The following is a 14,885-nucleotide window of genomic DNA, read 5'->3' as shown; positions in this document are numbered from 1 at the left end:
CATACTTTTTTATATTCTGTAGTTTTATTGTGCACATACAGACTTATACATGTACACATGCCTGCACTTTGATCCATTTTAGTTATAATTTTTATATGATAAAATATAAATCTTTCCTTCATGTTGTCTCCTTTTATTTTGGAAGACCTCCTCTATTCCATCGTTATAAAATATTTTGTGCACTTAGTCTTGGTATTATATTGTATAACATATTTACAAATGTTACATTCTCTTCATGAACTCAGTTTTTGAATTAGTCCATTCTGTCTGATAAAAGTGTAGCTAACTCTGCTTTTATGATTTCCATTTATGTGGAATATGTTTTCCCATCCCTTCACTTTGAGTCCATATGTATCCCCCAGAAAAACATGGGATAAATGAATTATAAGCATCTGTGTTCTCAGTTTTGCCACCTGTGAAACACGGATATTAGTCATATTCAAATGAGTACCAAGAACCAGCCCTTCTGTTACCCTGGCAGCAGAGAAGCTCCAACTTTTTCTCTCTTAGCCTTCTGTATTTGTATATGGAAGGGGCTGGGACTCATGGGTATCATTCCCAGTTGGTGATTTGTGGATTCATGGCTGTTGTGACAGGGGAATATGGGCAAGATCAGATTATCTTGGCTTCTTTCTGCTCTCCCAGCTTTCTGGGTGTTTTATGAATCACTAGGAGGAGCAGTACTTTGTCATTACATCAATAAGTGTAAACATATTAGGCATTCCAGAAATGGGATATTCCAAATGTCTTCAATCTTCTTCATGTACTAATTTATTTCCACTTACTTCTTTTCTTAGCAGTTACCCGACACTGAATCTTCTCATGAATGCTAAGGGTGGTGCTAAGTTAAACGAGAGTGCACAGTGATTACAGGTCTAGAATTTCTCTCTTGTGCAGTTTACTTATTTATTTAGAGGATAATTTATAACTCAAGGCATTTCCACACTGATTACAGACATAGAATTTCTCTGACATGTGATTTATCCATTTAGTTTAACAGTTACAGCTGAGGATGAAGATTCTCCCAAATTCATTCCATTTGCAGTTTCAGTTCTCCCACCTGAGTCCACTGCTAAATGCTTTGTTACATAAGTAACATACATATGGATTCTCTCCACTTTGTATTAACTTTGAGTGGAGTAATAAGGACGAATAAAGGCTCTTATACACTGAATATAAACATAGTATTTCTTCACTGTGTGAGTCCACAATAGTGTTTATACTTTGAAGCTATGGGTGGTGAATCTTCCACATTTACTACCTTTACAGCATGAGTTCTCTCGTGTTGTCTAAGGTTAAAATATTTACTGAAGGCCTTCCCACATAGATAACATTTATGCGGTTTCTCTCCAGTGTGAATTCTCTTATGCAATCTAAAGTTATAACTTCTATTGAAGGCTTTACCACATATATTGCATTCATATGGCTTCTCACCAGTGTGAGTTCTTTCATGTCGTCTAAGGACAGAAGAGTGATTGAAGGCTTTCCCACATAGGTGACATTCATATGGTTTTTCTCCAGTGTGAGTTCTCTCATGTCGCTTAAGGACAGAGGAATCAGTGAAGGCTTTCCAACACAGATGACATTCATATGGTTTCTCTCCAGTGTGAGTTCTCTCATGTCGTCTAAGGACAGAAGACTCAGTGAAGGCTTTTCCACATAGATGACATTCATATGGTTTCTCTCCAGTGTGAGTTCTCTCATGTTTTCTAAGGTGAGAACAATGAGTGAAGGCCTTCCCACATAGATGACATTCATATGGCTTCTCTCCATTGTGAGTTCTCTCATGTTGTCTAAGGTAAGAAGTTTTACTGAATGTCTTCCCACATAGATAGCATCCATATGGTTTCTCTCCAAAGTGAGTTCTCTCATGTTTTCTAAGGTCAGAGCAATGAGTGAAGGCTTTCCCACACAGATGACATTCATTTGGTTTCTCTCTAGTGTGAATCATCTCATGTCGCCTAAGATTATAACTTTTACTGAAGGCTTTCCCACACAGATGACAGCCATATAATTTCTCTCCAGTGTGAATTCTTTCATGTTTTCTAAGGTCAGAACAATGAGTAAAGGATTTCCCACACAGATGACATCCATGTGGTTTCACTCCAGTATGAATCATCTCATGTCGTCTAAGGTTAGAACTTTTACTGAAGGCTTTCCTACATACATGACATTCAAATGTTTTCTCTCCAGTTTGAGTATTATCGTGCTGCCTAAGGGCAGAACTTTGAATAAAGGCATTCGTACGTTGATGACATTCATATGATTTACTTCTAGCATGAATTTGCTTATGTATATTAAAGGATGACAAGTAACTGATGGCTTTTCCAAAATCTTGGCTGAAAAAGGGTTTCTTTCCCACTTGAGGTATCACATATTGAGTCAATGTTAAGATTTCAGTAAATTTTTCTCTGAAATCATTGCATTCCAAAAGATCCTCTTGACTGTGAGATCTCTGCTTTTTGAAAGGAAATGAGAGACTGTTACAGGTTTGCCCACATTTATTCATTCCTTCATTCATTCCTCTACATATAAATTCTAGAGTAATCATTCAGTGACAGACTCCAGTTAAAATTGTCCCTATGTTATTTACATAAACATGGGATATTACTCTCTTGCAAGCATAGATTTTATCTTTTGTAGTAACCCAACTGCAGAGACATCTGTTTATACAAATGTTAAAGACATTATTATGTTTCAGTGATTAGGAATATAAGCCATGATTATATAATTGTCTGTTTATATAAGACCTCAAGTTATGGTTTTGACTACAGGTTAATGTTTCTTCCCTAAAACCAAACTCACTAAAATTTTCTCCTGTGGGAGCCCATGATCCCAACTTTAATTAAATCAGGTAAGTGTGCCAAATTCCCAACTTATTCAGTTCCTAGGTCTTCATTTGGAAGAACATGTTTACACCCGTGAAGCTTACCATTGCACTGATTACAGATGTGTCTTTCTTGTAGATATGTTGCATGGATATCATTTCCTGTTTTCTCAGATCATCTTCTCTACCTGAAATGACTGGAAAAAAATAAATCTCTATAGTGGTATTAGGAATTAAAATGGTGAAGAGACCCAATGCCCATTTGTGTATGTTTCAAATACTGACACGTAGATGGCAAAGAATGTCAAATTAAGGAAAAGAAAAAAACGAAAGCACATCAAATTAAGGAATATTCTAAAGACAAGAAACACATTATAGGACTATAACAATTGTCATTCTCAGGACTGAAATATGAGAAAAATAAAATGAAGATGGTGGGGACTTCCCTCGTGGTCCAGTGGTTAAGAATCTGCCTTCCAACGCAGGGGATGCAGGTTTGATCCCTGGTTGGGGAACTAAGATCTCACATGCCACAGGGCAACTAATCCTGTGTGCTGCAACTACTGAGCCCACGCACTCTAGAGCCCACACCACAACTAGAGAGCCTGGGAGCCACAACTACTGAGCCCACGTGCCACAACTAGAGAAGCCCACACACCACAATGAAGAGCTCATGTGCCACAACGAAGACCCAGGGCAGCCAATAAATAAACAAACAAACACTTAAGAGGAAGGAAAAAAAAGAAGATGGCAAGCTGAGGAGGAAAAGAGAAGATCCTATTCATAAAACAGGACCATGAAAAGGGACTTTCTGTGAATGTTTATTAGCTCCAGTGAGTATATAAATTTCACCTTGCCTAAAGCCAAAGGCAAAGGCAGAAAAACACGTGAATAGAAAATTGATACCTGCAAGGTATGACATCATCTGAAAAATTTTTCTATGATATTGTCTAAATTTTAAAAATATCACTAAACTTAGATATCTTCATGTGATATTTCTTAGGGCCTATTCACTCACTGACCAGGCTCCTCCTCCTATTGAAGCACAGCTTCTTGGATCTCACCTGGACTCTGGCCTTGCAGAAAACCTAACTCTTCTCTTGAAAGTTGCTCTCCTTGCTCCAAAAGGGAAATCACATCTGATTTGTAGAGCTGATTGCCTGTTTGTAGGAGAAAGATGTGGATTTTGAGTTCTGTGCTCATTAACAGTGCATCAGTACAGGGCAGACTAATGAGGAAGAATACAATAACCTCTGAGGGTCAGCACAGAGAAGAGTACGTTGAAAACAACATGTATACTCTTTGACCAGCAAAATGATAGCTCTTGAACTTGTTCCCAAGGACATTAAGAACCTATCACAGCTAATGCCCATGCCCAAGTTCAAGGACAGATTGTGGAATCTGCAATATTTTCATTCTACGGTGTTTTAATATTATATCCAAAAAGAATTCAAAAAATACAGCCTCCAAAAACAATCCAATAAATACAACTTCCAATAAAAACACCACAAAAATCTAAGTTTTGTGTGGAAAACAATATATCTGTTATTTTTAACACTGTGATCTGATCAAACCAGTCCTTGCTGTGAAATACATTTTAAAAAATCAATACATTTACTCACCCATACAAAAATAATTCCCACCACTGTTTGAGCATCAGAGATTGAGTAGCAAGAAAGACACAAAATTATGTTAGGAAGATTATACTGTAGTGGGACTGACAAACTAAATGTAAGTAAGAAGTAAAGAAAACTGTGATAAGGTAGTTGTGCGAGTTATGAAAGGATCAAGACAGAGTTTAGAGTAAGAAATGGGAAAGTTTTTCTGCATACTTGTTGAATGAATGAATACATACATAATAAAGAGTAAGAGACTCACCAACTGAGACCAGATGACTGATGTTCTCTAGCATCACATCTCTGAATAGTTTCCTCTGGGATGTGTCCAGTAGGGCCCACTCTTCCTGGGTGAAGTCTACAGCTACATCCTTGAAGGTCACTGATTCCTAAAATATTGTGGACATTGTTTCAGATAGGGCCATCTCTGCCAGGAGAGGATGGTACAGGTGTCAAGCACTAAGGAGGTGGGGGTCGAGTGTACAGAAATCTCAAACGGTATTTTGGGCTCCAATCACATCATTCTCAGTGTTGACATGAACATCTGACTTTCGGATATACCTACAGATACATACACACTCTAGATACATAAAACTTCATTATAAAGAGATAGCACATGATGTGTGGTGTAATATACCCTGGAGATTTCCCAATAAATTTGTGATTACGGCTTCCAGATCATGATTATAACATTTCCACTTGAAACCTTATATCGAAAACAGTCTTCTCAACCAATTTCAAGTAAATCTTTTAAAGGCTTCTCACAAGGGATGAAGTATCTACGATATGCCACTTTTAAAGCACAACTATGGTGGGATTTCCCTGGTGGCGCAGTAGTTAAGAATCTGCTTGCCAATGCAGGGGACACAGGTTTGATTCCTGGTCTGGGAAGATCCCACATGCTGCGGAGCAACCTAGCCCGTGCGCCACAACTACTGAGCCTGTGCTCTAGAGCCCGTGTGCCACAACTACTGAGCCTGCATGCCACAACTACTGAAGCCTGTGCACCTAGAACCCATGCTCTACAACAAGAGTAGCCACTGCAATGAGAAGGCTGCGCACCGCAATGAAGAGTGGCCCCTGCTCGCTGCAACTAGAGAAAGCCTGTGTGCAGCAATGAAGATCCAACACAGCCAAAAATATATTAAAAAAAAAAAAAGGATGGCTATGGTTAGATTATTCCCCTTTATGGTCTCAGTTTCTTCATCAGTGAAATGGTTTAATAATCTTCATGAGTTCTGAAAGATCTAATGAGCTAATGTGTAAAGTACTAACTATCTAGCAAATATTTCTTAAATATAACTTTTAGGTTTATTATTCATGAAATGGCAGAGAATACTGAAGCAACATCCAGGATCCTGCACAACTGACTAGAATTCATACAGGTCTTGGGATCAGCAGGTGTAGGCTTTTATCTCTACAAAACTTAGGTGTTCATTATAAAGGATAACTGATTCAGCAGCTCAAGCCAGAGGCTCTGAGACTCCCCCCAGCACCTGTAACACTGGATTGACTGACCTCACCTGTGGAAACATCTGACTCTCTTTTGGTTTGTAATGTTTTCCTCCTCACTCATCTTCATCACCAGTATTCACTTCAATCCTAAGTTCATTACAGTTAATAAAGTGGTTAATGACTAATTTTTGGGTTTTTTTGCCAACTAGGCATGGTCTTGATGAGAAAAAGAAAACCTCTCTCATCTCTTCTATGAATACATAGCATTAGTAGAGACTGGAATATCTTAGTGTGATGTTGGGAAGGAGTTACCACTTGATGAGTCCTTGATCCAACATGACCATTCCAGAATTCTGGGGAAACTTAACTGAAGCTCAGATCCTTGAAAAATCTCTTGAGTGTGCTTGGAACATGTGTGCCTGTAGGAGAAATATGTCCATATACTGAAAATAGAGATGCAATTTCAGTAGAAAGAGTAATTTCCTACTTACCTGTGATTCCATCGTAACTAGCTCAGCTGCCAGCTGACTTCTGGGTTTTCACTTACACACAGTCCAAGCAACGCGAGGCAAGGCTGAGGAAGAAGAAAAAAGTCATTAGACTCTAGCTGTTCACAACCTCCATATTCACTTATCATGAAGCCCCAGTGCTTCACCTGGAAGTAGCCCCCTGGACAACCACAAGAAACATGCAATGTGCTCTAAGAGAAATAGGGCTAGAGCTCTCCTCTACCAGGATCAAACGCAAGAAGGCTATGACTACTGTTGCTAGTAAAGAAGATATAAATACCTTCAATTTAGAGGGCAGAATGTGAAAAACCATTGAGTTTTGTATGCTAATTAAACCCTGGTGTTCAGAACTGTCCAATCCCCTCCGAATTCCGAACCATAGGGATCCCTGATTCATGTCACATGTGTCCCCACCTCTAGTAACCACTGTGGAACTTCTTAGGTTGAATCATTCTTACTCTGTGCACTAGCAGTTTCTCCAGCTCCGTTCCAGCCCTCTGGTGCCTCAATCCATCCCTACTTTTCCCTTCTTGCCTTTACAATCAAACTAAAAGATGAAGATGCAGTTGCCGAATCCTCACATCCCAGTCACCACTTGACTTATCGTACCGATAATATCTGCATAAATAAATCCAACGTATGTGCCTCAGGCTTTTACCTAGAGCTTAATAAAAAGTATAACATGACCTCTTTTTGGGAATATACTTTTTCCTAGGCTTCTCTAACATCTCAGTCTACAGTCTTCAAAGGAATCTTGTCGTTCTAACTCCTTATCACTTGCCAAGAACTTCTCAAACAATATTGTTGAAAGACCTCAAGACTCCATCCTACTCCTTCATCCTTCTCTACTTATGTACACTGCCCAGGTATGCCCACATATTTATTCAATTGCTTCAATTTCTTCCATTACTTTTTCTAAATTGAAAGTGACAAAACTCATATCTGAATTCCATTTCTGAGTTTGCTTTTTTTTTTGAAACTAACATACACTAGAAAGGAAATAGATCTCAGGACATTATCTCCCACTTTCCCCAAAAATTACTCTTTATCTAGTCTCTAAACTTTTCAATGTCTCCACCAGACATCCAAGGGTTGACTTTTTTTTTTTTTTTTTTGCGGTACGTGGGCCTCTTACTGTTGTGGCCTCTCCTGTTGTGGAGCACAGGCTCCGGACGCATAGGCTCAGCGGCCATGGCTCACAGGCCCAGCCGCTCCGCGGCATGTGGAATCTTCCCAGACTGAGGCACGAACCTGTGTCCCCTGCATCGGCAGGCGGACTCTCAACCACTGTGCCACCAGGGAAGCCCTGCGCCACTGGGGAAGCCTGGGTTAACATTTTATATGCTCTCTCAGAACATCACAAATACAATTTAGCATTGCTACTACTTCTACACTGTTCATTATTATCCTTCATTTCTACTCAGATCCACAAACACAATTTCCTACCCCATATTTATTTCCTTCAATCTGTTTGAATGTCAATTCCTCAGAGATCCTGTCACTGAATTCTTACCAAAAGGAACACTTCTCTTCACAAAAAATCATTTACAAAATAAAGGAGGACTATCTCTCCTAGTGAAAATGATCTCCAGTACTCACCAGAACCCAAACAGATGGAAAATCCAGTGAAACCAAATATTTATCGAGGATGCTGACACAACATTCCAGAGTTCAGAGCTTCTTTCTCTTTCTAGAAAATGCATCATTTTGATGGTGAACTCTCTTTTAATGCAGTTGGCAACCTCATCAGTGTTGTAATCCAAAGGACAAATCTGATTAACTTGGGTCCCAATCAAGATAAATGTATCAAGAAATGCCTCTTTAGATAAACCCTGCAGATGAAATTAAGAACAACAAATTATATCCTTTAATTCTGCTTCTTCTAAAAGTCTCAAAAGCAAACTTCATGCCTTTTCTCAGAGACTTCAGGGTTTTATGGATTTTGGTTGTTCTGGGCAGTACTAAGAATCTGCAGCCAAGAGACCCCTTCCTGCTCTTTATTTTTATTTGTAGGAGGATTTGTAATCTACCATCATTTTCTCAGGCTGTGGACATAAGTGTGACTCTACAGAAGTGTAAGTGTTTGTGCTGAATAAATATCTACCGAAGGAAAATATCTTTCGTTTTTACTACCAAGTGAGAAAAAGCTCATCCAGTGTTAGGTCTCTTCAAGTCAGATCTAGCTCATGTCCTAAAAACTGCAAAACCCTACAATCCTCATAATATTAAGGATTTCCAGAATAAATGATCAGTTTCAGGACTGATTTTATTGTAAACAGAATTTAATTATTTTTATTGTGGTAAAATACACATAACTTTTACCATCTTAGTCATTTTTAAGTGTATAGTTCAGTGGTGTTAAATACATTCATAATATTGTGCAACCATCACTGCCATCCATCTCCAACACTCTCTTCATCTTGTAAAACGGAAACTCTGTACCCATTAAACAACTACTCCCTATTCCCCCCTCCTCCCAATGCCTGGAAACCACCATTCTACTTTCTGTCTCTAAATAGGATTTGTTTTGGGGGGTGGGGCTGTGCTGTGGGACTTGCAGGATCTCAGTTCCCCGTGAGAGCCTGAATTCTAACCACTAGACCACCAGGGAATTCTCATCTAAGTAGCATATTTTAAAAAACTGATATTAAAAAGGAAATTAAACACTTAAAAATCTTAAGACATTACTTTATAGAAGGATATTACTTCTGAAGGAAAATCAAGCAATATATTTTCATTTTAGATATAGGTATAAGAAATACTTGATCCCATAAGAAATTCTTTGTAATTTTTTTTTTAAAATTATACTCTTCTGACAGTAAAAAAAAAGATTTAGTATGTATTACTTTTTATCAACTATTTGATTTTCATGTATTTCTGAAATGGTCTATGTCTTTTCAGCCCATTTACTGCAACATATTTGAGGTAAGTGATGATCTCCCTTTGCCACAAATGAATGTTTCATGTCAACTCAGAGCCAAGACCATAGCAGGGAGTGAAATCATACTGATGAATAAAGCAGACAGATCACTTGTCCTTATGGAGTTAACATACTAGCTTAGAACAGATTAAAGAAATAAGGGGAAAAAAAGAAATAATGACAAGGATACTCTGTGAACATATACTAAAGTGTTTCATTTGTGGAGGTGGGGAAGCTCTCTAGAAATGCACACATTATTTATGACACCTTAAAAATTCAGTTGGGCAAAAAGTTTGAGGCAGTTTTGCAGAAATGGAAATAGGTTCAGAAGTTTGTTTTTTCTTTCTGATTTAGGAACAAGTATAAAATCATGGACACATCATAGAATGTGCTGTACCCCAGGAAATGAGAACACATTGGAAGGCAGGTGAGTGGCAGGAAGACCTGGAGAGGGTGTTAGGCAAGTAGATTTCAGGGCCCAAAGGCCACTGTAATTGGATTGGTCCTTCTTCTAAAGCTAATGGGAATTCACTGGAGAACTGAAAGCACGAAAGTGACAGGAAGACTTGTGTTTGTAAATGAGCCTTTTGTTGAAGAATGGAGTTAAGTAATTCAGAAAGGTTTAATGAGTTTTAAGAACTGGATGATGTTTGTCTGGCACAGGGTGTGGGTAGTGAAATTATGGTGGGGGAGGTGGAAGGATATGAGAGAAAAAGAAAAGGAAACATAAACAAAACAATTTTTTGTTGTTTCTCAGATACTGTTGGGCACCAATTACAAGTCAGACTTAGTGCTACGTGCTGGGCATACAGTAAAGCAAAACAATGACATGATTATTGCCTCCACTTAATGCATTTACTATTTAATAAACATAAATATTAAGCTACAATATGGTGTTTCTATATAAACCTAAAGACAGGTTACCAGAGAACTAAACTTATTATCAGAAGGAAATAGAAGTAGGAAGTATCCTAGAAATCAGTGCACTGGGTGCTTGAATCAGAGCCAAGAAAAGAGAGGAAAGGAGAGGAAATTCAAATATAGCATCAAAGAGCTGAAACTGTATTGATTCTCAGAAGATATGATTTTTTTTTTTTTTTTTTGCGGTACGCGGGCCTCTCACCGCTGTGGCCTCTCCCGTCGCGGAGCACAGGCTCCGGACGCGCAGGCTCAGCGGCCATGGCTCACAGGCGCAGCCGCTCCGCGGCATGTGGGATCTTCCCGGACCGGGGCACGAACCCGCGTCCCCTGCATTGGCAGGCGGACTCTCAACCACTGCGCCACCAGGGAAGCCCGTCAGAAGATATGATTTTAAACAAAAAAAGGAATTGGGGAATCCATTTTAACTATCATACCTAATATTTTTTAAAGAGAACAAATCCAATCTTAATATATTGAAATCAATATTTCCTGTTTAGTAACAATAATTTAAAAACTAAGTAAACACACAAAAGCCAGTCTCTATGTACAACAGCAAAATATTATGACTCTCACTTGAAATAAATTTGCAAACCCATGTAAAGAAATTTTAAAACTTTTTGAGGACATAAATACGACATGAATAAAGCCTGCCAAACCAAATTCTTAGACTAGAGGACATGGTGACAAAAAAAGTCTAAATAACTGCAGAAATTTGGTGCAACTCAAATTGAAAAGTCATATGCAGAATCTAAAAAAGAATGTATATATGTATATGTATAACTAAACCACTTTGCTGTACATCTGAAACACAACATTGTAAATCAAGTATACACCACCCCCAAAGTCATATGTGATATTTCACATAAAAAATGAGAATTATCCTAAAAGTCAATTTTGTCTCAATTTTGATTAGGGATGAGGATACAGCCAAAATAATTGTGAAAAGGGAAAAAAAAATAGAGACAGGTCAAATTACATCTGAACCTATATAATGTGAAACTTTAAAATAATTTAAATTAAATAGTTGAAACAAACAATATATTATGACTAAATGAACATAATATTTTATACTATGAAATAGGTGACACCTTGCAAAGGAAAGAAAAAAAAGCAAAGGACATGAAGGAAGGATTTTGGTTTCACTTCATCAATGTTATCAGACCAGAGCGTGCACATATGTGTGTGTGTATAATTAAACTATAAACTATAAAATATAAGCAGAAAATAAGTAGAAAAATTCATTTTACATATACATGTCTATAAAAAGCAACAATCATTCAGTCTCTTAAGTAATTAGTAAAATGGAAATTAAAAACTGAGTTGTCATTTTATCCAAATCTATAACCATATATATATGTATATTAAAAAAAAGTATATATATATATATATATATATGTAAAATGAGGAGCTTCCCTGGTGGCACAGTGGTTAAGAATCCGCCTGCCAATGCAGGGGACACGGGTTTGAGCCCTGGTCCGGGAAGATCCCACATGCCGCGGAGCAACTAATCCCGTGCACTACAACTACTGAGCCTGCATCTAGAGCCCACAAGCCACAACTACTGAAGCCCGTGCTCCCAGAGCCTGTGCTCCGCAAAGAGAGAAGCCACCGCAATGAGAAGCCCGCGCAGTGCAACAAAGAGTAGCCCCCGCTCGCCGCAACTAGAGAAAGCCCGCACACAGCAATGAAGACCCAACGCAGCCAAAAATAATTTAAAAATAAATAAATAAATACATTTAAAATGAATCCTGGTTAACTGCTGGTTAACCTCAGGAGTTGATGATGGATGAGGATTTCTTGTTGTGTATTATGTGTGTACAGGGAATCGTGCCAGAATCTATTACAAAATAAAACGTACCATCTCTTGGCCAGCAATGAAACCCCAAATACCCAAAGAGGAGGAACCCTCAAATATCTGTAGAAAAGTCAATTCTTTACAAATCCATGAACACCGAAGTCTCCCTGGGACGGATGTGATGTGAACAGTGTTAAAATCCTCTTACTGTTAAACATTTGGGTTGATTCTATTTTTAAACAATTACGGAATAAAATATACTACATTATGTGGATGAAATGCCACCTTAATTTGTCATGGTTACGTTTCTAATCTCTCCCTTCTATTGCAAATCATTAATATTTTGAGGCCAAATACACAGATTCACTTTGTTAAGCTTCAGATATATTACAAAATCAGGTAGAACAAATTTCCTCTTCTCCATGATTTTTTAGGTATTCCTGACATTAATTCAGTACTAATGTGTGCAGTTTCTTTAATCTTGGTCTATAGTACATCCAGATCTGGTCACTATGCAATCCCTACTGGCAAATCGTACTGACACTATGGTGCCCAGTCCTTGTCTCTAATTAATGTCTGGGCATGCAGCATTTCTCATAACGATCCCCCAAATGGAGCCACTTCACAAGTTCCATGTCACTGGTTGACAGTGAGATAGAATTGGTCTGGAGATAGGAGAGGCCATCAGTGAGTGAGGAAATGTGTTAGGCAGGATATCTGAGAGTCAAATTTTAGCACATCCTAAAAACAGCATTTCAGGAAGGAGAGGACAGAACAATCAACAGATAACATGACCTTTTCCAGATAAAGATTTATTCCTGACTCCTCATCTTCTTCCTCCTCCGAGTGTCTCTCTCAGGCAAGATGTCACTCCTGAGTGTTGAGAATGTGCCATTCAGGTCTTCAAATAACTTATCCCCTTCCTGGCCACAACCACATATGTAGGGAGAAATTCAACATTTGGAAAAAATAGTCCTCTGCTGTCTAATGAACTATCAGGGAGCAGGGACGATAAACTCCTACATGGAGACCAACAGCTAAGTTTCTCTGCCCTTTACTCCATACACCCTTCTACCCTGTAAAGCCCACACATCACATGGCAGATATGGGAATGTGAGTTGGTGTGACCCTACCTTTCAAGTCACCATCCTCACAGTGTCTTCTAGTACCTGCTGAGCACAGGATCCCCAAGTAAGGATGGGCAGAGGTCTCCTTTTCTCCTATTCCTGAGCTTCCCAGGCTCTCTTCCATTCCTTAACATCCAGACTGCATTGCCCTTTCTCCTCCAGCTCCCTTCCCAGAGCCAAGTGTCATCTCCTCATTGGAGAAATAACTTTGCTCTGTGCTTAGTTTAAAAACTCTTGGTCTTTCCCTACCAGCTGCCTTTGTACTATGTGTGTGTGTTTGGGGGCAGGAAGAGATGTGAACAGGAGAGAGTAACCATTACTGGCCTCACAGGCATGGGGTGGTCTGGACTGGATAGTGGCAAGGCTTACCATTCCCACCCCTGCCCCTAAAGATTCCAGATCATATTTAATTCTCCCGAGCAAGAGCAAGTTCTCTGTCATGTTTTTAATCATACTGATTAAAATCATTTAATTTCTCTTTTCCATAATAAATATCAAAATATACATTTCCATGAATATATCAAAAAATATAACATTAAGAACACTTAATTATCGGCATTGGAAAACACAAAAGTTCAGCTGTGGAAATAGCTCTGAATAATGTATTCATCATGAACAAATGAGGTCTGTGAGAACAAAGTTCTAGAACCATCCAGCCTATCATTCAATATTTGCAAAACAAACAAAAAAACAAAGGGAATTTGAAAAGAGCATATACTTAGTTGGAAACTAGCTCACAGACCAATAAATTAAAAAGTGGTCTCTTTGTTCTGTCTCACCCTCCCCCGCCCACTCGACTTCCACAGGGGTGGAACAAAGATGCTCTGCCCAGAAGAGCACACTTTCCCGTGAGACATCGGGAATGTGGACACACGTTGGTCGGTATCGCCAGCGGATAGGATTTGGGACAGAAGGGCACGGGGTGTCACTTCACAGGACTGATCCCCTGCCCCCAGCCCGGGGCTCTAGGGCCTTTCTGAGGCGTTGACCGCGAAGCGCAGCGATTGGCACGGCCGGGCCGCAGGAGGCCCAGGATGGGCAGGTGGTCTCAGGAGAACACTGGGGTCGGTGGAGTCCCAGGGCCGCGGGAGGGCGCGGCGTCCCGGGCTGCCCCGAGGGGCCGAGAGGGGCGATGCGGGGCGCGAAGGGCGAGAGTCCACGTCGCGAGTGGGGACCTGACATGGCGCGGGTCGGGCCGGGAGAAGGTGAAGAGACCGAAGGCAGAAAGGCCTGACGGGGACGGCCTCGGAGCGATTTTGACCGGAAACGGACGCGGACTCGGACCCGGCAGCCGAGCGCCCGGCATCCCGACTCTCAGGGCGACGCGGGCCGGAGAGGCGAGAACGGGGACCCCCAGAACCTGCGTGTGAAGGATGCGGTCGGGAGGGGGCTGTGGAGCGCGGCTCTGATTCTCAGAGCCGAGGGTCTCACTCACCCGAAGGGACCTTCGCTCCCGAAATCCGCTTCCGCATCGGCAGGAAATTACGCAATCAGGGCGGGGCCTTAGTCTGGGAGAGGCGGGGCGGAGCAGCGTGGGCGTGGGCGAGGCCTGAGCCTTCCCGCCCAGCTCCCGGCCGTTTCCGGGTCAGCCCCTACCCCGGCCGGACACACCTCCAGCCTCAGCGTTTGGGTGCGTTTTATTAGGCTGGTGTCCGGGGAGCCGGGCTGCTTCCTCGGGGCTTCAAGTTAAGTGTTTCGGACAACTCTAGGTACGA

The 14,885-nt window shown here is 40.3% G+C and overlaps 1 protein-coding gene across 4 annotated transcripts; it reads right to left on the bottom strand.

The window, feature by feature from the left end:
• Positions 1-881: 881 nt before the first annotated feature.
• Positions 882-14,674, bottom strand: ZNF596 (zinc finger protein 596). Of its 4 annotated transcripts, none has more exons than XM_067721994.1 (7): positions 14,606-14,674; positions 8,007-8,239; positions 6,390-6,472; positions 4,706-4,832; positions 3,892-3,987; positions 2,933-3,024; positions 882-2,458 (listed from the first exon to the last, which is right to left on the bottom strand). In XM_067721994.1, the coding sequence occupies exons 3-7, from the start codon at positions 6,399-6,401 to the stop codon at positions 1,193-1,195; spliced, it is 1,593 nt and encodes a 530-aa protein (XP_067578095.1). In that variant the 5' UTR covers positions 6,402-6,472; positions 8,007-8,239; positions 14,606-14,674; the 3' UTR covers positions 882-1,192. The 4 variants fall into 4 exon arrangements, with proteins under 4 accessions (XP_067578095.1, XP_067578098.1, XP_067578096.1 ...); XM_067721997.1 differs by having other exon boundaries at positions 882-2,455; XM_067721995.1 differs by lacking the exon at positions 14,606-14,674 and adding an exon at positions 12,839-14,271.
• Between the last annotated feature and the right edge of the window lie 211 nt (positions 14,675-14,885).

The sequence above is a fragment of the Pseudorca crassidens genome, chromosome 21 (genome assembly GCF_039906515.1).
Source record: "Pseudorca crassidens isolate mPseCra1 chromosome 21, mPseCra1.hap1, whole genome shotgun sequence".
Taxonomy (NCBI): Eukaryota; Metazoa; Chordata; class Mammalia; order Artiodactyla; family Delphinidae; genus Pseudorca; species Pseudorca crassidens.
The sequence above is the reverse complement of the archived record's forward strand: the minus strand, read 5'-3'. Positions and strand labels throughout refer to the sequence as shown.

Coding starts and splice junctions, on each gene's coding strand:
- ZNF596 (XM_067721994.1), bottom strand. Junction 3,988..4,705: donor CAGTCATCTGGTCTCAGTTG/GTGAGTCTCTTA, acceptor TCCTACAAACAG/GCAATCAGCTCTACAAATCA. Junction 3,025..3,891: donor TCTGCAAGGCCAGAGTCCAG/GTGAGATCCAAG, acceptor ATTTTTTTCCAG/TCATTTCAGGTAGAGAAGAT.